General features: G+C 37.1%; 1 protein-coding gene across 15 annotated transcripts in view; it reads right to left on the bottom strand.

Annotated features, from left to right (window-relative positions):
- KDM6A (lysine demethylase 6A) overlaps positions 1 to 24,652 on the bottom strand; it is a 150,904-nt gene that overhangs the window by 92,973 nt on the left and 33,279 nt on the right. For all 15 annotated transcript variants that reach the window (XM_074534498.1, XM_074534506.1, XM_074534501.1 and 12 more), the window contains exons 3-4: positions 23,272 to 23,380; positions 11,463 to 11,512 (exon numbers count right to left, since the gene is read on the bottom strand). In XM_074534498.1, the coding sequence (XP_074390599.1) occupies positions 11,463 to 11,512; positions 23,272 to 23,380 (159 nt within the window). The remainder of the gene's footprint in view (positions 1 to 11,462; positions 11,513 to 23,271; positions 23,381 to 24,652) is intronic.

The raw sequence follows: 24,652 nt of genomic DNA on the forward strand, positions 1-24,652 counted from the left end.
TCAGCAAATGGAAACACACCTACCTGCAGGTGATCCTGGAGGGAAGGGACAGGCTATTATATAATTCAGAAGTAACACTAAACTTTTAAAATGTTGCTGTTGCAGTTACATGTAAGGGTAACTTCATTCACTTTTCTGTCATTATTTTAAGCCTCCCCCTGGCAAGAATACCATCCTAACCTCCAGTGATTTGTGGAGATTTTCAGAGGTTTCTAAAGGCAAACAAAATGTCATTGTATTTAATTGCTCTTAATGGATTTTCCTTCCCTGAAATTGTTTACCTGCTTTTTGAAACAATTTAAACTGTGAGTCTGCAGCATTCTGCAAAACTAATACAACTTTCCATACAACCAGTGATAGAAAACCTTCTGAAAGATGCAGCAGGCATGAATTTCCTACAGCAGCTGACAACAGAACAGAAAACACAGAAAATACCAGCAGGCCTTATTTAAAGGCATTCCCCCTTCTCTGACACCTCTATGGGTTTCCAACCCTTAGCTTTAACAAAAATATTTCAGAATTATAATCAGCTTATCATCTTCTTTCCTTTCTACCCATTTCTCTTTCCACAGTGTTTACCAGAATTGGAATCAGATTTTCCAGCCTGTTTTCAGAAAAATTTCATAAAATTCTGATTCCATCATTAAGATACCTGGAAACAGATCTGTGTGTGACTCAAATAATCAAGAGTCCAATAGGTAAATAAATGAAATGGAACCAAATATTCCTTGGGAGGAGAGAAAAACAAGACCTGAAGTATTTTTAAAAAACATGTTAAACAGCATCAGTGAATGTATCAGTTATGATGTCTGATAATACAGCTTTATTGCTGCTTCTTGGATGACCCTGAGAATTCTGAAGATTCTAAATTAATACTTCAGTAAGAAAAACCCTAAGTAAAACTTAATTTAAAAAGAAGACTGAATGAGGGAAAAAAAGAAAAATAGCTACATTTATTTCAGAGCACAACCATGCTCAAATTAACATTAATCTAAAACCATTTTGAATTTTCTGCCTTTTCTTCAAAGCATGAACTTATTTGCCTGACACAGGCTGCTCAGAGTCTTTAAGGAGACCCCAAGCTCTTTGTATCCCCATCCTCCCACCCGCTGCCTTCTCCATCCATCTGCAATAGATCCACTCACACTTCCACCACTGCTCTCCCACCCACACCCACCACACGGAACAAGCTGAATCTGCATCCTTCAGAAAAGGAGGAAAGGATGCAATCTCAACACTTCAATTAGGTATATGCTTGAAAGAATATTTAAAAAACAACTGAGATGCCAGTTCCGGAGAGAGCAAATTCAAACCCACAAAATTTGCAAAATAAAGCAATTCTTTGTTTTTGAAACTCAGCAAACATTTCCTCTTTTTAAAAAATGAACCTTAAAATGTAAAAGAAGCCTTTCTGAAGAGAAGCCATTCATTAATGAGACACTATCATGTTACAGATCAAACAGGAATCTACAGAACAGAAATATGAAAACCAAGGTGATGGGTTTTGTTTTAACCTTTTCCATGCAAGGAACGAGCAATCACACAGAGTACCAAGTCATTTGCCATTACTGCGGCTTCTGCAAACAACAGGCTTTTGAAAAAACATCACAAGCATTTCCAAAATAATTGTTTCTATTTAGAAAATGAGACATTTGGTCACTCAACTTTATCAACATTCAAGTATTATTCCTGCCTGCTGGAGATGCATCCCCTGTTGGTGTCAGAATGTTCTACTCAACTATGAACGCCTCTCTCCGAGCATTCCCAACTGATGAGTTTCTCCATTACCACACTCCAGCACATTTAATATTTCAGCATCCTCAATCCTCATCCAAGGGGCTGAAGAAGGGAAGCATGCTATTAATCTAAATACCAGCACATGAATGATGACAGTTTTTACTCTGCACAAAGGAAACTTCTGCAGCAGGAGAATTCAACGTGAATAAAAAGCTTTTCTGAAGAGACTTTTCCATCAATCCTGATGATACTTGTGTTATTTCCCTCCAGAGTGTTTGGGCTTCCAGACAGAGATCTCACAGAGGGACAAGAGGAGCATTCCTGCTGAATTTCCAGGGTGAAGTCCCCATCAGAAAACATAATGAACACTGTCTGGAAACAAAGCCATTTCCAGGATGAGGGGACAGTGTTCCCTCTGAGATTCTGTTTTGCCTTCTCCCTCTTCCTGAAAATTTTTTCCCACAACACATTATTTCCTCTTTAACACTTTCAATATATTAGATATTTCATATTTCTGAGTTCTTATAAATCCATTGATTAAAAGGGGATGAGTAGCTTAATGAATGAATGCACAGCAAAAAAGAATCAGAACTGCAGACATTAAAATAATATCTTTCTTCTAATTTAGGGCAAATGCAAAATTTTCTAAACACAGAGCAACATGAGTGCTCCCTACAAACATCTGAGGCTTGTTGAGACTCAAACAGGAGCATGTAAATTACATGCAGAGGGGGATTCCTTTGTTTTGTGTGATGACAGTTAATAAAAGAGACATTTAAAAAAAGCTAATTAATCAAATTAATCATGAGGTCAAAGACAACATGTCAAAATTTATTAAATTCGCCAGTCATAGTCTTTTAAGATTTTACACCTTGTCTTGATACCTTTCAAGGAGAGGGAAGACACCCTCTTGTCATCATTTCATTACATAACTCACCTAGTAAGAGTTCTTTATTAGATCCTTGTACAGTTTTCCTGTCCACAAAATTGGACATGCTGCATTATTTGTCTGTATTAACAACTGCCATATTTTGATGGCACTATCTAAGAATTCTGTGTTTCAGCTGCAAGAGGGACAGAATTTCAGACACACACACCCCCACACGTCTTCCACAATGCACAAAACCCCAATCTATGACTCTTAAGAGTCATTATTCCTTAAGAAATACCTGGATGAACATATGTTCTTTTCTAAACAAGAAATCAGCTGTGCTTTCCTAATTAAACAGCATGAAATAACAACACATTTCCTTCTTAATCTTTCTTGCTGGCATTAATTTAACAACATGTTTTATAAAAAAGAAAGAAGATAGTTCTTTCAACTTGTCTGCTTTACTGACTTTCAAAAAATTACATTTATTTTTAGCATGCAACACTAAAATGTTTTTCTCTTAAACCCAAATACAGTTATTAATTTGCTCTATTTTTTGTGCATTTACAACCAAGTGTTATTGACAACACAATCTCATTACCTTTCCAGCATTCCAGCATTTCCCTTATTTATGAATAAATTTCTCTGAAGTATTTTGAAGGCATATACCTTCTACCATTAAGAGACAGAATCCCAGTCTCGATAAACACAGTTTAGATTTAAAAATCCCAATTTTTCATGTCACAGATTAATCACACTAACTGATCATAGCTATGGGATTGCTGACATAACCCCATTTACAGTGTTACCAAAGCTACCAAGCACTTCAATAGAGAAAAGAGATTATAAGGTGCACAATTCACAAACTGAGCCCTTCATTTGGTCTTCATACTCCAAATTTCTCTTGGGTCTTCATCTTTTAACAACTTCTCTATCTTTTCCAATATCTTCTAAAATGCAATTTCCATCCACCGTGACATACTAAAGGAACAAGCTCATGATCTAAATGTATCAATAATCTTTAAAAATCTGTTACTGTGATGATGCTGTATCTGCTGCATTTCATTTTCCCACTTTTTGTTTTGCCAGTATATCACAGGATTAAAGTGAAGTTTTCACCAGAACTGCTCTCATCCACTGCACCCCCAAAACCTAATTATTATGGAAAATATGCTCTCTTCTATTTGCCATCAGCATTTCAGTAAAGACTTTGTGCATTTGCTACATCCTTTATTACTGTAAACCTCTTTATTTTGTGGCAGTAAATTGTTAAGTTATCACCATCTGCAGTAACAGCTACACACATAAAAAATGTTTGTTGTTTAATTACTGAGAGTGGAGTCTTGGTCATTTTAAGTCACTTCTCCCCTTGCCAGGGGATCTCCAGCGGGGTCACAGCACAAAGCTCAGTTTTACCAGCTGAAGCCCTGTTACTTTTGCTCCATCCTAAACATCCCTGATTTTTATTATTTGTTTATTTAATTCCCTGTGTGATCCTCGGTGCTTCACTCTCTACTTTCTTACTCCTTCCTCAAAACAGAGGCCATCCAGGCTCTTTGATGGAAAATTATACAGGGCTCTTCCTCACCTGAATGCTTAAATATCTTCCTTGGATTTTTCTCTTTTTTTCCCCTTTTTTAAAAATTTGCAATCTCTCCCAGTGTGCCTGGTGAATTTACAACACAGAGGTCATGGTTAGGGAGAAAGCTGGCAAAAGTCTCAGTTCAGATCTCTGACAATCCACTCTGGTATTATTCTATATATACCTTCCTCCCTTCTCCCCATATGCTGTTACCCCTAAAGTTTGAGTTTTCTTTTCTCATTTTCTTTCATTCTAATTCTCAGCAAAGCCAAAATTTTCCTTCCCCCACATCCTGCCATTCTTCCTTCTTGACACATTTTCCTCTTCCTCATATTATTTGTTCAATCTCACTTGGCCTTACAGATTTTTCTCTCCTCAACCTTCCACCTCCTTTTTTCTTTTTATGGACACAATCACTTCCCATCCTGCATTATCACACAGTATCAGACTCAGACTATTCCCAGACTGCTTTCCCCAACAGTCTCCTGGAAAATGCTTATCCCCATTAAATCCCATAAAAATGCTTTTTATCTCCATTATGTTGATCCACTCTCATCAGCATCTAAGAACCAGGACAAAATTATCTCTGTTTTTCATTTTCTTTTCCATAACACATAAAGTCATCATGCTTGTCTCTCTCTGTCTACAGCAGAAGTCTTGAGAGTATTATTTTTCAGCTGTATTTTATACCTTCTCAGAACATAACCAGAATGTCTTCATCAAGATCCTTCAAGTGAAAGGATTGAAATCCAAAAACCTGTTTTAGTGAAAAGTGAGGGATGGTGCAGAATCCCATGTGCTTCACTGACAACCATTATATTGTCAGGCAGAATTAAAGAGCATATAGAAGGTATTATTAATATCTCCATGCTTCACAGAGACACTGAATATTTATTTAATTCCTGATGTTATTTTTCACTTTCTGAATCTCTATTTCCTCTTTCTATTTATTCTATTCCTACCCTGTCATTTTGACTTGCAAACACATCCTGAATTGCAGGTTTTTAATGTACCCATGTGTAGGTCACTGCTGTATCTGCCAGCTCCTTTTGCAGAGTCTTCATCCAAGCAAACTTCAGCTTCAGTGAGAATTTTTGAAATTTGCTTTCCTGATCAGTTTTTCTCATCATTTCTCTGATTAAGCATCCTCTGATCAAATAGATTGTTTCTTTTTGCTTTTTCTGTAGGCATCTTGTGTTGCTATGGGGAAATAATTTATATTAAAGCCGTTTTGTGTAATTGTAAAATGTTGTTCTCTGAGGATCCTTAAGGGGAAATTTATCTCTTTATATGGAATCAGAGTTTTCTTTAAAATGGAAGTTTCAAAAACCTAAGGGCTTGAATAAAAAGCAGTGTTAACAAATCATCCTACCTCTCCAACTTTGTCTGTTCCAGCAATTTCTACTGATCCTATACAACAGCATTGTTTAATTTAATCCAAGCATTTATATCTAATTAAAAAATAATGAAATTTCTGATGAATTCTGTTTAAAAAACTACTTGGTTTTTTTGAGTTTACTGCAGAAATAAAACAGTTGTGAGTCAATGAAGTGGAAAATTGCTGTCTTCTAAAGGATCTCAAGGTGCAAAATGTTCTCTTATTTGCTGTTATCAGTATGTCTAGTAATTGCTTTTTGTCCAACTGTTTATAAAGGAAGAAACAGACTTACAGTCTGGAGAAAAAGAGACTTCAAAACAGACAAAATTAAAGAATCATGTTTTTTTAATTATTTTCCTATTTTATAACATTAAGGAAGCATACAAAAAAAAGCCATTTCACCAAACAAAATGGAAAAAAGTAGAGGGATGAAAAAAAAGCTGCATAAAACAATTAAAACAAGCAACAGGTCACACTTTAAAAGTAACATCCGTGGTCTTTAGTTACTTTAGCTCTTTGGAACAAAAAAGCCTTTCTACTAATTACAAGGGTTTTAGCCATAAGCTTGAGAAATTTCTACATAGCTCTAATTATAGAAGTGCATTTTAAAATACTACCTGGCACTCAAATACACTTCAGCTCAGCATAAAAAGGAGTGTTATAAAATTGCTTTCTGCAACAAACTAACAACAGAACAGACTGAGATCACATCCCTCTTCCATGATTAGCACCCACATACACAACTGAATTTTCCTTTGGCATTTGGCTTTCTGAAGAGAATTTCAGGTCGGGGGATTTTGGTTTGGTTTTTTGTTTGTTTTTCTGGTTTGGTTTTTGGAAGTTTTTTCCTCTGTACAGTTTTGGATTCTTCTTTGTTTTATAAAGATTACCTGAGAAAAGTGAGGGGAAATTCTCACATTTGTATATATATAGCCAGAATTTTGTTTTCAAGAATAATTTAAGAAATAAATATGATAAAAGGTAAAAATTTAGACAGCAATTTATTCTACTGTCCAGTAAACTTAGATAGGGGAGTACCAAATGGGTGCTTTCCAGAACTAAACTCACACCTCACCTTGCTGCAAAATTAGGTGACTTACTTCCCCCTCTTCAATTTCTCTATTTTTTCTTAACACAACCATTTAATATTCTGCAGTATAGCCTTGCAACTGTAAATTCAGTTTGTACCACATTTGCATTTGTAACACAGAATTAGGTCTTTGAAAACCCTTCCTGGGGTTTACCAAACCTCTTTGATGTCTTCACCTTGTCCACATAAATGAAATCTTTATTAAAGAGAAGGGTGATTAAGGCCATTTTCATAAAATGATAACGAGTTCCTGACAGATTTACTTTCCTTCTAGGCAACTTTCCAACAAAAGTCAACAGCTAACAAGAATTCTATATCTGAATTCATGCTGGAGGATGTAACTCACTAATTAAGTGTTCCTTAAACATTTCAAGGAACAGTCAGACTTCCTGACTGATCCACTCCAAGCACTGCTTGATAAAGAGACACCACACTCGAGTGCAGCTGAATAAATTGAGGTCTCTTTTCTTTCTCAGGCACCCTCAATCCAAGGTCTAGCATCCTATTCCAAAGTAAAGCCTACCTTGAAAAAGAAGTAAGTCATTTTCACAGGAATGTCCAACATTTTAAAATGTATTTCTAAATTCTGTGCCTTGTCAATCCTTCAGTTTATTCACATATGAATAGAAATGTTCAAGTACCTGCATACTCTCTATTACTCTGATAAAATACACGTTTTTCTTAAAAATTGTCCCTAATAGACATTCAAACACTTTAGTATAAAGGAATTTTCTGCTCCCTAACAAAACTGTACCAAAAAGTTTTATTTATTCAAACTGTGCTGCTACAACTGCAGGCACACAATTCCTAACTGATCACTTGTGAACACCCACCTACCTACAAAGGTCACAAATCTTTAATCAAGATTATCAAACCAGACAAGGGCTGCAGCAGCAGTGCCATGTCTAAGCAGAGAACTAATCTGAATACTGGATAACCAGACTCTTCTCTCAGGAACTCTCCCAGGAATCATTTTAGTGAGCACTGGCACCTCTTGAAGCCCCAAATCTGTGGAAAAGAGTTTTTGGGTCTCTCTTGCTCTGGCCAACCATGTCAGTGCAACAGACCCAGATGTTTTATACACTTACACTAATTCACTCATGCAGTGGAGTTCCTCCAGGACAGCCCTACCAAAACTCAGGTATTATATAAAAGAGTTCAGCATGATCAAGTCCATTAAAATACAACCACAAGATGATTAAAATAACTTCCTACAGGTGCCAGATATCTGCCATCATGTTTGGATAAAATCAGGAATATCTTACTCTTTGCTGAGCTTCTAATCCTGCCTCCTCAGAATATGTCAAAACTGATAATCATGGCAGACATTTCCACTTGATATCTTTATTTTCCCAGGAGCATCAACATGTACAAATTGCAGTTCTAGCTGTTGTCTCCCTCTCCTGAACTGCCCTTTGTATCCGTTCATCCCCCACAGTCCTCCTCACCTCCCCCAACACGTTGACACAGGGGAGTTTTAAAAGGAAATCAGAATGAAGTACATTGCACAGAAGGGAGATTTATTTTAGCTTTTTAGCATAGGCACATAAGAAACATTGAGAGAACTACTTGAATGCAAGAATGAAAGTCAGATTGGCTTTTATGCAAGTGGAGATATTTCAAGTCAAATAATTTCAAGTCAATTTTTTTTAAATGCTGAGTAGAGGTAGCACAGTGCTTTTACAGTCAAAAATTGCAGAAATTTTCCAGGACATTTTACACTGATCTGTGAGCATCCAAAGATTACAGCAAAAAATGGTCTACTTAGAAATATGTGGCACAGTGCAACCCAACAGCTTCAAAACTATCCATACAGATAGTTCTTTGAAAGGAAATAATATCTCATCAGCACAGAGGGAGTATTGATCTGGTAAATGGCAAAATACAGCATCTTCCTAACCTTTCACCTTCATCCTGTCACTAGAGTATATATCCAGAATATATTTTATAAAGTGTTTTTTCCTTCTCTTTTTGTTCCACACGATCAACACAACACTTACTGTAATAGCAACAAAACAACCCATGCATCAAATTCTGACAGAAAACAACCTGGTTGTTTGAGACCAGACCATGAGAAAAATCTATGAAAATTCAGACCATCAAAAAAATCTATGGGGAAACAAAAAAAATATGCTTTTTTCATGAAAGGAAATATAGACTGCATATCATGAAATGAACAATGCATGAAAATAACACTTAATAACCAACCCCATGCAACTCTAAAAATCTGAACTAGCACAGAGCAAAAATACTTTATAAAAGGAGGTCAAACTACACCTAAAGCAACCTGAAAACTCTCACAATTCTTCTGTAAGTTCCCTCTTTAAAAAACAGAGCACATAGAGGACACTTATTTCAACCACTTAAATTTGCACTGCACGACAGATAAAATATAATTCCAGATAAAATGCCCAAGTTTATAAGGCTGCTCCTGTCTGACTTCAGCCCTGCCTTATGTAATAACCTTCATGTGATTCAGCACTCTCAGCTTCCCAGACCTCTCAAGGCAGCTCCCCTCACAAATACCACCCTTCCCTCTCTTCCTTCCTTTACTATCACAAATTCCAACAACTTCACTGATGACATCCAGCCCTGTAAAAACTAAAAAAAGGGAAAAAAAAAACTTTTTAAAAATTCCACAACACTAAAATAAGGCAATTTGACTGAATTTTTTGCCATCTGTATCTCTTTGGGGAAAAAAAGTCACAAAGTAGAACAAACCAGCATAGAAGTGTGCCCAAAAATACACCATAAACTTGCTATTTCTGACTAAGTGGTTTCTTACAGATACAGGGCATTAAGGATGACAAGAAACAATGAATTCTCTCTCTTGGAGGGAGGAGGGGAAGATCTTTCTCTAGACCCAATCCAGGCAGCTTCCCACTGCCAACTCCAGAATAGCTTCATCATCCATTAATAAGATGAAATATGATCCACCTGTGATTTTTACCACTTTCAGTAAAAAGTTACTAGCTGAGAAATGGTTTTGGACTTTTTCAGACTCTTTTTCATGAATATCAAAATTAACAAAATCTCCCAAGATTATAGGAAAAGAACCACTTTGAGCTACACATTTTTAAGCAAGCTCCCAATGAGATCCTCCCCAGGAGAGGCCAAGAAAAGAAGAAAAATTACTGGGTTTTGGTTTCTTCTTCTTGGGTTGGATTTTTAATTTGCAGAACTCAAAATATTCTTTTGTCAACTGCAAGCAATGCTGTCATGTTTGCAACTAGAGTTGTTCAAACTAATCCCTGAATGGTAAAATTCTGGAGATATATACAAGAAAAAGGTGTCTTAAAATATCACACATTGTATACAAACAGAAAATTTATTGCCATCAGTGCTCTTGAGATGAAATTGCAGAACAGTCAGAGTTTACATTTATTTTAAGTGCAGATAATATTCTGAGCCACACTGACAACAACCTACACCTGTAGAAATACATATAATTATCCACATTCCACCCTGAACTCTGAAAATGCAGGGGAAACAACTTAGTAATCACCTACCACTTATTTTAACAATGAGCCATTGGAATAAAAACCAGAAAAAATAATTCCAGTCATAAACTATTCTGACATGCTTAACGTGAAAGAGTAAAAACAACAGAAACTACTAAAATTGATTTTTAATTAATTGATTGATTTCAACACTTATTTACAGCAATCTTTAAAGCAGCTCTCTAAGAACACATAAGAAGAACAGATTAATGTTTTTATTGTTGTAATTTTAAAACTGCAGGGGTTACTTCTGGAAAAACTTCCCTCAAGTCCAAAATGGTTCACTGAAATATGGAACTTGCACAAGTCCTGTTTGAGTTTTACAAGACAACACCAAAAGTTCCCCCAGCACCTCCAACTGGAGCTCTCTTTTTTATCTTCTATAAAACACTTGTTGTAGTTCACTCTTTCACCCTTAATTTACCCTGCCTTTCTCCCATCCTGTGCCAAATGGGAGAAGCTGCCACAGTGTTTTTCAGAGCATTGTTACAGTCCCTATAAATGCAAAGAACACAAAAATGTTTCTCTAATACCATCTCTGTGTGGTACCAAGAGCTCCTCATGAGCCCTCCCTATCTGCCAGATGCATTTATCCACATTTCTAAGGAAAACAGCTACTCAAGACCACACAAATATCTAATGTGTTCCATGCTTTGCTGCACTTCTTTCTCAACCAGGAGCTTCAGATTATTTCGTGTGAGAATACACCAATACTGACAACTTCTGACAATGCCATTGTAAGAATTTTTTCAATTTTATTCATCTGAAGTCATGATACCTCTACTTACAGACACAAATACCTCTACTTACAGACAAGACAGCTACACCAACAGGATCTGCTCCTGTCTGACGTAAAAGTGTTATTTAAAATACTGAAAAGGACTTGAAAGAATTTGGTGGCTGTGGAAACAAAAAGCAACCTGAGAACATTTTTCCTACTCCCAGTCCAATGCCTGCACAGCACCTTTCAAGTGGTTCTGCTGCTCTCCACACACACATCCAAATATCTGTGCTACATAAAAAAAACCCCTGAAATAATGGATAATGATGGCAACAAAAAATATTTAAAACCTGTCAGCCTTATTGAGCTACCTTTTCAATACATGACTTAAAGATATATTTATACTGAAATTTCTAATGAATTGCACATACAGGTGAACATTTACATTAAGACTCAATTAATGTGCCAAAAAGTCAGTGCAGGTAGATAACCCAAACGTATATTGAACAGAATCTACTTCAAAAAATTGAACATTTACAGCAACACATTTTAAAATTAATTAAAAAAAAGAGCATATACAGACCTTCCAGTAGTCAGATTGTAAACTGTAGTACCTCTGGTATGCAGATAATGCTGTAGGGAAGAAAAATGAATGTTCAATTTGTTTTGTTTCATTTTCTTTGAAGAAAAAGATAAAAATCCTTAAGAGTCAGAATACACAACATTAAAATGATAAATGGTTTAATAAAAGTAACACTGCCATGGTAAGTACACTGTTGTGGGCAATGCATTCCTTAAGATTATAATTTTGTTTTATGAAATGTCAACCCAGAAGTATATTTATTATTAATCTTACAAATGTAAATCAAGCAATATTTTAAAGAAAACCTATAACAAAGAAATAATTTGAAATTTTGGGATTTTCATCCCGGACAAAGCTGTTCTAAGATTTAAAAATTTAATCATGTAGCTCATTTACCACGCTCCCTGATGCCCTGTAATTTCTGAAGAACTGGTGAGGAGGGACATACAAAGAGAAATCAATTTCACATGGCCTTTCATTCTGAGAAACAAAAGCGAGCAGAAAAAAGAAAAAAGCTTACATTTTATTCCACAGCCACGGCCAAGACTAACCTGGAAATCAGTGCTAAGAACAGCTCTGTTCAACAGAATATTAATTCTACTTAGCAACCAATTTCTCCAATCACCACTCCTGCATCCCTCTTCCTCACTAAAGGAAAAATTCTGGTTGATTCATCTTGCCTTGGGCTAACAGGCCACTCAAACACAAACAGGCTTTGCTTTTTTCTAAGAACACAGCACAAGGAACCAACAAAAATGAAGCATTTTAAGTAAAGATTCACTGCAGCAACACCAAGACACTGATTTTTCAAGTGTTTGCTCCCTAAGATTTATGAATGGAAAATAGACAATGTGTGGAAACCAAATAACCAAAGACAACTCCAGCTTTGGAAAACCATAAGCACCAAACAGATTAGGACACAAGAACAACAATGTGTACTTTAGGTGCAGCTTGATTTCCTGCAAGCACCATGGATAAATCATGTCCACAAATGTTATCACCCTTCAACACCTGTCTTGCATATTCATTTTTGTAACTTGACCAAAGTTCCTGTGCTTAAGTGAAATAAGAACACACACATGATGGTAAAGACACAGAACCTCTGCACTCCTCTGACTATGGAGACTCACAACATTTATTTGTAAATGCTGATCCATGCCCATGAGGTGCCCCTCTCCACCAAAACGCTTGTGAGACCAAGTTCTAATTCTGATGTTCTAAACTGTCGTTTTTTCAGATGCCCAGATTAGAAAAATGAATTTATAAGACTCATTGATCACACATTATTAACATGCAATGTATTTAAAACAATGTAACTCAGACAAAATCACTTAAAAATCTAATCTAAATCTTTCACAACTTAAGAACACAATTCCTCCTTCAGCCTCCACCCCCCCCAAAAAAACCAACCTGGTACAAAGAATATTACAAGAATATTGAAGAATATTACAAGAATATTACTTCAGTCTAACAGTATAAGTTGAAGAATGTTAAAACTAAGCTTATTTCAGTCACATTCCGTCATTATGTTTTAAAACATTTTCACAGCAATATAAACTAACATCCTATTCCCCTCCAAAAGTCCTTTTAGATTCATCTTCTCCCAGACATCACTAATAAGTTTTCAACAAAAAGGAATCATTATCTTCTGAACATGGCCATGACTTTGCTTTCCCCAACAGGAACATGCACATGCAATATGAAAGTGTTTTGCAATGCATCACATCACAAATAAAAGGAGCTTTTTTTCTTTTACTCAAGCAGTACCTATCCCAGTTTTAAGGGCTGAAGTATATTTCAAATACTCAGGTCAACGGGACCATATTATGCAAGATTCAAGAAACTGAGAACTTCTTGTAAACTTTTTTTTTTAAGCAATTACTGCAGTCAGCTATACAGGGGATATGGATAAAATGATGAAAAGAACATTAAATACAATGTTAAGAATTTATAGTGGAAAAATTAAAGGGGGAACATTTTCACCACAGCTGTTAAAAAATACAGGAATTACCCACATGAGCATATCCATTAAAAAGGAGAGGTGGAATACGCTTATCTATAGCAGTTAAGGCATTGCTAGTAAGTTTGTAAAATGTCAACAGTATTAACAAACTACATAAATAAACAGAATACCTTAAAGAGAAAGAATAGGAAAAAAGAAAGCAAGAAGAAACTTGCTTTGAAAAATCCTAACACCTCCATTTAACATGGAGGGAAGTTATTACAGAAAGAAGTCTTTTGCTCCATGACATTCCACCAGTTTTCTTTAGGAAAAAGGAAGTTTGGCTGTGATTTTCTTTTCTAACTCTTCCATTCTTCAATAAAGTTCAGCAACTTCCCACAGGAACAGCTGAAGTGGTCATTTAATGTGCCAAGCTCAGTTACAATTAAAAACAAGCACATGGGAAGCGTGGACTGCTGAAATCTATTTATATTTACAAGATAGGAAGATGAGGCCTCCATTCTGAGGAGCCACATTTCTCCTCCAGAGGAACAAAGAGGACACTTCAGTTCTCCTCAGTGTCTGAAGTGCCCAATCCTCCTGGGGGTTTCAGAAACACCCAGGGATCCATCCTGTTCTAGGCTAACAGTATTCCCTTGCTACTTCTTGCACATGAAATGCTGAAATTCTCAAAGTTCTTCTAAACAAGGATGAATTATGGAGGGTTCCATTAAGCCAGAGCTAAATGTTCCTTTCCTCCTCAAGGAAGCCAGACAACTAAAAAGTGTCACTGTGCATAATTTCAGTATTATCAAGCACTCAACTTACAGTAAGTTACCTCTAAAATTGGATTTCAGCCCCTTTTACAACTACATTAAATATCTGTTCCATGAGCATTCAAGTTCCGCTGAAAAGATTAAAGGAACAGAAAAACAGGGAAAAAAGGATTCAAGAAAAAGTTCTTTTTGACAGAACCACATGAAATGCTCCCAATCAAGCATAACACTAAGAACAACCTTGCATATGAGATGCCAGAAATCAAATTATGAAAGCAAGATTTTTGAAAAACTGAACCAGCCTAGATATAAAGGAAAACGTAAACCATAAATTTTGAACCCTATAATATTTCAAAGTCCCTGAGTGAGTCACCAATAAGCATATACTTATTCTAAATTTTATGGTGTAGAAATTAGTACCTTATCTAAAATCTGTACTCCGGAACTACAAGCAACTACTCCCTGAAATTAGGTTTGTATCTACAAGAAGTAAGTGCAAATCCCTCAAAATACAAACTTTATTCTAAAATAAGAAAAAAAAAGAGCAACTGAATCTGCAGAGCCACAAGAATTTTACACAAGTCCCTCCCTATCTGTAACAGAGGGTGTGCTTTATCTGTGTTATGATTCTGACTGTAGGATGACATTCCCTGGTTTATTAAAAAGCAAAAAATCCCAGTTACTTGGGTCATGCAGCACATTAGTAGTAAAAAAAAAAAACAAACCAAAAACAGAAAGAACAAATAAAAATTAACAAAAAAAAAAATATCCTAATACTAAAGGCTGAAATATCATTTTGCACCTTTACTTTTCATCCAAGATTGGTCATTCCAAAGTGAGACAATTTTTGTCACAAAAAGATTCTATCAACTACTGCCCCTCTTTCAACACAGGGTCAACTCTCATTTTTACACATTCAAGTGAATTATCCCATTTCAGTTATGGTGTCTGTCTTAAACATTATAAAATGAGTGCTTTGAAATCACTCTTAGGCACAGCAGGATTCTGCAGACAATCTTTTGATTAGGAACTTACTATTGAGCTTTTTCAATTTAAAACTTTGCCACTGAAATTCTTACACGTATAGAATAGTATAAAGACAATAAAGGACATAAAAACTTCTTTTTTCCCTGCATGTGAAACACACACAAACATCCAGAAAATGCCATGTCTGGACTCAAAGAACAGGACAGAATATCAACAGCAGTACAATGCCTCTTGCCTCATCCTCAACTACTTTTTGTAGTCAACCACACAAAGCTTTTAAAAGCACAGAACTGACAGACCACATTCAGACACCCAAAACAACACTCAACAATTACTAAAAGAAGTGTTCAGTTTCTATTTCCCTCCCTCTGTCCTTTATTTAATTTCTTTATCAGTTGATGCTATGCTATGAACACCTCTCTCCAGAACCTGGCCATGTATATTATTTTCCTAACAGTTAATCCTTGTGATCATGTTCCTGAAAACCCTGTGAGTGGCAGATCCAGCATTCAGCATCCTCCCCAGAGGAGGGGACATGCATACCCCAAAGCTGTACACAGCTTTTCAAGTCAATCACCATCAGCTACACAGCTTGATGAAAATAAAATATTTACCTGAAACAGCTCTGAAAAGCAAAACACCACCTTCCTAAAAGAACTGCAACCACTGCACAGTGAGAATCCTCCTGAGCTCAGAATCTGTCTGCAAACCTCAGGCACCTCATGCAGAGCTGACCCTCATAAGTTCACACTCTGGGAATTCACTGCTTTCCTCTTACAGGTTTTTAGTCACCAGAACTACCCCCTTTGCAATATGTATGGTTACTTCAATCCTGACAGAGTTTATTATGTGCCCCCTAAGAGTCTGCCTTCCTCTCCTACTATGATAGGACCAAGGGCCATGTCAGAAGCAGGACATGGAAAACACTTGCTCCTTATCCCTCCCTGTTTAAGATTCCCTGGTATCATGCAGAGAATAAAAAACAAATTTGACTTAATTACCACTTATGTGGTTTCAGGATTTTCTTCCCATCTACTTAATTTCATAGGATGTTGACAAAACTTAGTTTCAGTCGTAAGATAAGACAATCTCTCTTTGTATCCAGAATCTACACACTTGACCTAAACAAACAAGGAAGGTGACAGTGGGGAGGAAAAATGTCTAGACTGAGCGACAACCACCCACTTGTCACCTCTAGCACATTTCATCATAAATCATGCAGTCAGAGGATGGCTTTTATGATCTGCTCTAATAAACCCACTTTATGACACCTTAAAACTTAAGAGGCCTTCAAAGTGATACGAACATGGAGCAGTTGGAGTGTTTTAGTGCTTGAGTAAGAAGAAAGTGAACTACATACTAACACCATCTAGTGGCACCTTGCAAGGCTAAATGTGACTAACACAAATTTTTGGCTTACTGAATTTAAAACAGCAAGCTTTAATTTAACTACATACCCTGAAAAGAGAACTTCAATCCAAACCAAAGTTCTGTATGGATCTGTGTAAAACAGTATGTGGTTTTTTTAAATACAATTATTTTTAATTTAATTTTTAAACAAGCACTAATATTTTGTAGTGCTTATCTGATGTGAAACTAATAATAAAAGAGAAAATCAGCTGAAGAACTGCACAATGGAAGCTTGCAAAGAGCACATCTCTTGATTTAAATCTGACTGCTTCCAGGAAAAATATAAATGTTCATTAAACACCTAAGAGTTACATGCAGGCTGCAGAAACAGCTTATACATAGTGCAGGTTTTACCCACCAGGGTGTTTTAATCTAGCAAAGATGAAAACTGCTCTGCCATAAAACTGAAGACATCGAAAATTCCAAGGTTGAGCCAAAAGAATTGACTTTGCTGGATAAACACTGGCTGGATGGCCAGGCTGAGAGAGTGGTGGGAAATGGAATTACATCCAGTTGTCACCAGGTGTGCTCCCCAGGGCTCACTGTGGGGTCACTCCTGCTTGGCAGCTTCATCAGCAGCCTGGACAAGGGCATCCAGGGCTGAGCTTCAACCAGGCCAAGGGCTGGGTCCTGCACTTGTGTCACAACAACCCCCCAGGCTGGGGGAAGAGGGGCTGGAAAGTGATGGGTGGGAAAGGAGGGGTGGTCACCAGCTGGATGAACACGAGCCAGAGGGCCAAGGAGGCCAAGGGCACCTGGCCTGTGTCACCAATAGGGTGGCCAGCAGGAGCAGGGCAGTGTTTGCCCCTGCACAGGGAACTGGTGAGGCCACACCTCAAATCCTGTGTCCAGTTTGGGGTCCCTCAGGACAAGCAGGACAGTGAGGGGCTGGAGCATGTCCAGACATAGACAATGGAACTGGGGAAGGGTCTGGAGAACAAAGCTGATGAAGAGCAGCTGAGGGAGCTGGGGGTGTTGGGAACAAAAGGTGCTCAGGGAACTCATTGCCTTCTACAAAGTACCTGCAAGGCAGCTGTAGGGGTGAGGAGTCAGCTGGCTCTGTGTTCAAGCAGCAAGTCTTGACAGGACAAACAAAGTGCCCTCAATTTGTACCAGGAGAGATACAGACTGGCTATTTAGAAAATTTTCTTTTGAGAGGATTGTCAGACATTGGCACAGGCTGCCCAGGGAAGTGGGGGAGTCACCATGCCTAGAGCTATTTAAAAGACAAGGTTAAAGATATTTAAAAGGACATGCTTCAGTGGTGGCCTTGGCAGTGCTGAGTTGATGGCAGGACTAGGTTATCTTAAGAGGTCTTTTCTAACTTCCATGATTCTACAATTCTGTAATAACCCAAAAAATGTGGAAGTGAGAGCAGCAAAATGCCACTCAGGTCTTTTGTTTTAAGGCCTCAGGCAGATGCTGCTCTCTGTTTCCTCCAGAGATTTGTACTGCAAGTACCAAAGAGACAATCAAAGAAGCCTAAAGCATGTCTTCCTTTTAACACAGAATGAAGGCTGACACACAAAAGCAATACAAGCATAGATTTAAGACAGAAAAATCATCAAATAGTCCTCTAAGAAATTTTATTAACAGCTCCACATCCCCATCTGTAATGCAGCAGCAAAGTGATGTGAAGACCACTGTCCCATCAAGTATTAAATGTGAAAGGTATACAAGTTTGACAAGAAATTTACAATTACAGAAATCCTTTAGAGCTTGAACTCTGCAAAAAGTCTTAAAATACTGAGAACCAGTGAAGAAACCCTATGGATTTTCATCAAGCTCAAAAATCTTCCAAGAGTGCATTACACAAAAAGGTCTTTTAACAATTGAGTGTTTATTTAGAACACTTTCCAAAGTGGAAATTTTCAGACAACCAGTCAAAAACATGGCCTTGGAATATTTTATAATAAAACTCTCGACTGCTAACCTCTGCTCCACACACATACAATTTATAAAGAACATTTTAATGCTCTAAGCATCCTTTTTTTCTGCAGAAATTTCACATAATGGTTTAAACCACCTGAAATTAAACCACCCAAAATTTATCTCATTTTCAGGATTCTGTAACCAGCTCTAAATACAAGCAACTCCAATTCTACCAGTGAGTTCCAGTTACAAGCAACAAAATAAAACTCCTTAAACCTAAATATCACACTTATTTGAAACAGTCATCTCTTCCTTGACTCATTCTGGCCATTTAATTCATTCTAGTTCTTCAGGACTCATCAGTAAGACAAGACAGCCCAGCAGGAATCAGCACAATCCTGTCCATGCTGTGAAGTTTTCCCTTATATTTTATAAAATTACAGCTACTACACTGCACCTCAGAGCACAGCACATGAAAATGCTTCCCAATAACAATACTGCCTTTCAAATTCCTGAAAGCCCTTCACCACCACAGAGAAATTCCCTACAGAGCTGGAATTGTAAGTACAAAGGAACACACATACATTGTTGAATATGGGAGTTTCTCACAACCAAACAACTTTACAAAAGAACAATCAGAAAGTGTTTAAATTTTGGGTTCAGGTTGCATTGCAATAAAAGAACTGCTCAATTAACAATCTGGGTATTTTTTTAATCGGGTTTAGATTAATGATTACTAAAAAAATGCCCCTGAACGCTATCTTATAAACAACTTAAAATGTTTTTATGTAAGTATTTTTGACAAAGCAGTCACCATCTATAATCAAAATAAATACTACTGAAACTGTTCTGATATAGAACGTTTGAAAATGAGACTACCATTTGAGTAGAGCAGTAAGAATTATTCCAGTACAGTATTTACTGTGTTTTAGTAACTATGGCACAAATAAATTCATGTTTTCCTCAAATCATTCATTCATTAACTGCATTTTCTACTTCCAGGAATTTTGCTTAGAGAACAGCAATTCAAAGAGGCAAATGATTAAAGCACATTTCCATTTGTGCCACTGTGAGCTGTCCTCCAAGTCACAGACTGAACACGGTCAGTGCACGTGACCCTCCTGCAAGAAAAGATCCCTAAGGAAAACACAGATGATGTCAATCCAGGAGCTCATTAAACAGCAGTCAATTAGAACTTAAGTCAGCTAGAACCCTTAAAACATCACTATCTTCACTCCTTACTTATGGAAACCAGCCATGGAATGAAAAATAAACTCCAATTATCAGTGGAACATACTTTTCTTTCAAGACCAGAGCACAATAATTTGGTAAAAAATCCATCTGTCCCACGGAATCCAGCAGCAAACAGTTCAGAGTTCACACCAGGAGTCCTGACTGAATTCAGAATGCTCCCAGCACCCAAAGGCCTCCATGACAAGCCATCCACCTCCTCCAGCAAAACCCCAAGGTTGAGGTTTCACACTCTGGGGCAACTGCACAGCATTTTTGTGCGGGGTTATTTTTTCAGTTGGATCAGTTCCCCACACAGCTGCAGGCTCAGCTGCGCCAGCACAAAGAAAGCAACCCGCAGACACGAGGGTGCCACCAAGGGCATGCCCAGGCAACAAAAGCTTTGGGAACCTCCACAACAATCCAACAGCTGGGAATAGCTGCCTTGGCAAAAGAGACAGGAGGAAGAATCAGATTAGAGTTGAGAAAATTCTACTGAGGAAATGAAATGGTTTTCACCGGGAGGAGTCAACGTTCCCATTTTAGGAAATCCCAAAGCCAAATTCTGATCAGTCACCATCAATACAAGGAAAGCTGAGCAGAGAAACAACTCTGAACATGCAGGCAAAGCTGAAATCAATTCATCTGCAAACTTGGTGATAAGTGTCTGAATACAAGGCAGCTTCTCACTGGATTCAAAATCTGCAAAAAGGCTGATCCCTTGTGTAGGACCTTCTCCTAACAGCAGCAGAGTGCTGATACCACAGCAACTCCATTCCATGGCTGCAGAGAAAACCCTTTACCTATCAAAAGCAATTCAAATTTGCAGTTTTCCAAAATGCAGTAACCGGCAGAGCAGCTTCAGATCTTTTAAAGGTTAGCAGTGGCACTGACACTCCAGTCTAAGCTCAGGTATAATACTGAGAAGAAAGAACCTCATCCAGTAATTTCTGATGTGAACTCAAAACTTTTCTTGGAGACAAGTACTTCTTTTTAAGGAAGAAAAATAAAAGCATATTGATTCTGGAGTTCAGTGGCTAGGAGTGACAGAAAACACACTGCACTTCGAGGGGACTTAAAATACTTAAGAGCTTTCACTAAAAAAATAAAGTTAAATAGACTTCAGTATCAGACACCATCTGACTGCCCCTCACTGGTACCCTCTGAGCACATGCAGCAAGGGCAGTAATAACACCAATAATGGGAGTTTCAATGATGCAACCTGCCAGGACTTTTTCTCAAGATCCCTTTATGGTGTATAAGTCCTAATTCTTACAAAGAAACGACCTACAGTCTCAGTACATTCAGAAGAGGCTATTAGCTACATCAAAACACTAAAAACATGCAACAAAATGCACCCAGCTGCATGATCCTTCACTGCCAGTGTGTTTGTGAAAAAATGAGATGGATCTAAAGAGAAGAACCAACCAAGACAAAACCCAGATCTGTCATCCCAACACTGCTTCATCTTGACCACTGATCCCAGTCCTACAGTCAGCTCACAGTTTGTTCTGCTCTGCACAAACTTCATAGCAAGCATTTTTTAAACAAAGAACACTATCACTTCTGCCTTTATAAAAAACACTTCATACATTATATACAAAGGTGCATGCATTTATTGAAAATATTTAATTAAGTAACAAGCTTTTAAGGGAAAAAAACTGTGGAGCATTATATATGCTGCTATGTTGTGATATTTTATTAATTACATCGAATTTATTAAACACACTGACTTGTCCATAACTGACTAAATTCAGACTACACATATTTACAGCTCTGAATACCATGCTCCTTCAGCATTTTACACTTCTGGAACTTCAGGACTTAAAATCTGGGTAAAATATACATTACTGACATCAAAACATTCTGAATTCTCTTTTCTGTTCTAAATCGTATAAAATTTAACTATAATGCAATTGGAATGTATGATAATTAAAGTAACAAAATTTGTATCATGTAATGACATTTATTTTTACTTTATAATGGAACACAAACATTCTAGTTCTTTCAAACAGCAGCAGTAAATTAATTATAGAACACCTGTGACTTTCTGCACTGAGGGCAATAGTTTTACAGTCTTTGGTACTAGAGTTCAAAAACTGTACTGAACAGGAACATATGTCCCTCACTTAATTAAAAAAACCCCTTTAACTTCCCTTTTTACATCAATTAAAAGTCCTTTGGTATTTTTAACTACTACTACACTTCTTTGAAAATACAGATACATTTTTTAATACTCCATAACTAACAAGGTTTTTAGTCTTCTTGAGGCTTCTTTTACAACTGAGATGTGACTTTACATAGGCATCTAAGAAAGTATTAAGTACTTTAATTCAGATTTTTAATAGCTTAATGTTTCTTCTCACATTGTTGTGCTAATGCTCTTTTACAGTTCTGGAGAACTGATCTTTCCAACCATAACTGGAGTGTTTATGCTTGTTTTTAAAACCATACACAGAGTACAAAGCAGATGCCTCATCAGTAACCCCTGTCTCTGATCCACAGAAACACCTGGTGCTGTCACTCCTAACTGTTATCAACTCAAAAGCAGAGTTAATACAGGTCAGTCCATAATCCTGGGCTGTTTTTGCTGAGTAAAATATGCCCAGAAGGTCACACTGCACTCACACCTAACTTCATTAGGCTAATGAGAAAGTGTGATGCAAATTTTTTTACAGAGGAGGTGGCAGAATTTTCTTAAAACTAAAGGAAGCACTTAAGATCAGACTATTCTTAACTAAATTCAAGAGACATCATACTGCCATGCTCCCTTCAACTTTTCCCATGCCTCTGGATTTGGAAACACCAGTTATAACCCAGTCACTGGAGAGGATGAGGTACAAGACAGATGCTTCCATCACCCAAACAAACCTTCTGAATTTACAGGCTGAATTTAGATACAATTCCTCCTGAGCAGCATCAAATCTACATGTTTCTCACTTTAGAAATGAAGGTCCCAGGAAGCCAAACTCACCCTGTTTAATGTCAGACAGACAGCCAAAGGACCCACAGACACAGAGCTATCAAAGAGCCCACACCAGCCTGAGTCACTAAACTCAGGCTCCTGAACCACTCTCAGTTATCACTCATCTGTTTCTGCATCCCAGGGAAACCAAACCAGCATCTTTGTGTGCTTGGAAAAAGGCATGGGGGGTGGAAGCACACATTTTCAGGGTGGGGGTGTTATTTGTTTCCCTACACAAACAGATCTGCATTCGTGTTAAAATTAAAAAGCAATGACAATGAAAAAAGGCAAAAAAAGTAAATATTCTAACCTGTTCTACCGAGCTCTTACCCACATCTCACAGGGTGCCATCAGACACTGGGCCTTGCCAGCCAACTTCATATTCACACCTGAACCAGGAGTGTTTGGGTTGGGTTTTTGTTTTTCATTAAAAATAAAAAGGAATGAGAAATAATAATGAAGTTTTTTTTGTGAAGATATCACCACTCATAATTCTTTTACGGGCTCTGAAATACAGTACAAACCAAGGAAACAGTGACTTAGCCCAGTGATTTTCATTCTGTTGTGCCACCTACACTGAAGAACAATTCCCCAAAGACATTTATCAGAAGAACTAAAAATTCTTACCTTTTGGATAATCTTCCAATAAGAGGTTGAAGTGACCTAACTGACAAAAGAAATCAGACTCGACCTTTCCTTCAGCTTTCAAAATTAGCGATTCATAGCAGCGAACAGCCTGGGAAAGAGAAATACAAGGTCTTCAAAATTCTGTACTTTACTAAAGCAAATAATACATTTTCTGAGAAATAATCAAGTTTTTTATTAGCTTGAAAGATGAGGTCTACAAACACTCTCACTAACAGAGTCAGCATCACTTTTGAAAGAAGAAATGTAATATTAAAGACAGAACAGATTTGGAAGCTCACTGATTCTAATGCAAACTGACAACAAATGAACAACTGAAATTTTCTCTGATTTTTCTGTGGACATTCGATTTCCCCAACACAAAACAAACCTCTAACTTACATGACAATTTTTAATTTTAAAATCAATGAAACACAAAAGGATTTACTTCAATCTTTCCAATCTGCAAGAAAGAAACCCCTCTGATTTTATTCTCATTGTGTTGCTTTTTTCTCTAAAGAAATAATATTTCATTTAAGTTATTTCACTCATTTTTGCTGAACCAAAGAACACACTACCTCAACACGTTTCCATATGCAATTTATATATCTTCATATGTGTTTCCCAAGATCCGATTCTTTTCACATCTAGCATGTTGTAAAATAATTTACTTCCTCCTACTTAGACTAAAAAAAGCTAAAGCCAGAAATGTAAATCCAATTAGAAATCAATTCCAGTTTTGAGAAAACTTGCACCAGAAGTTTTTAAGTGACACACACAGAAGCAAAGAGTGTTCTGTGCTATGAACACACGTTTTCAACAACTGAATTGACACCTCCTATTCACCACAACTGCCATGATCTTTAACCTATTACATCCTTAGCTCATGACCCTATTTACCTCCTGACCCTTTTTACACTTTGGGAATGAGCAAATAAATAAATAAAATCACTTTCCCAGCTTTCTGATCTTACTAGCCATTGAATTGAAACAGTTGAACAAACTCATATGAGAGGGAAGGTCCTAGCACCAGCACAGTTCTTAAAAGCCTGACAGACTTCCAGCAAATTCTAATTCCAGCTGGTTAATCTATGACTTTCACCTATTTATGGAACATGTTTCAAATTTGGTTGCAATCATGAACTCCTTGATTTTATGATATGACAATAATCAAAGACCATGGGGCCCTTCCAACTCTGCATATTCTGTGATTCTGTAAAATGAGGAGCTTTCTTCAGAGATTTTAATAAAATTCAATGTTTAAAAGGAGGGGGGGGAATACAACCTGAATATTTAAATCTGTAGCCTTGCTCATGTTTGCAATTTACTTTCAGTACACTTTTACTAATCATCAAAAAGAGAAATGCCAAAAAAAGAGAGGAAA

Source organism: Zonotrichia albicollis, chromosome 2 (assembly GCF_047830755.1).
Source record: "Zonotrichia albicollis isolate bZonAlb1 chromosome 2, bZonAlb1.hap1, whole genome shotgun sequence".
NCBI lineage: Eukaryota > Metazoa > Chordata > Aves > Passeriformes > Passerellidae > Zonotrichia > Zonotrichia albicollis.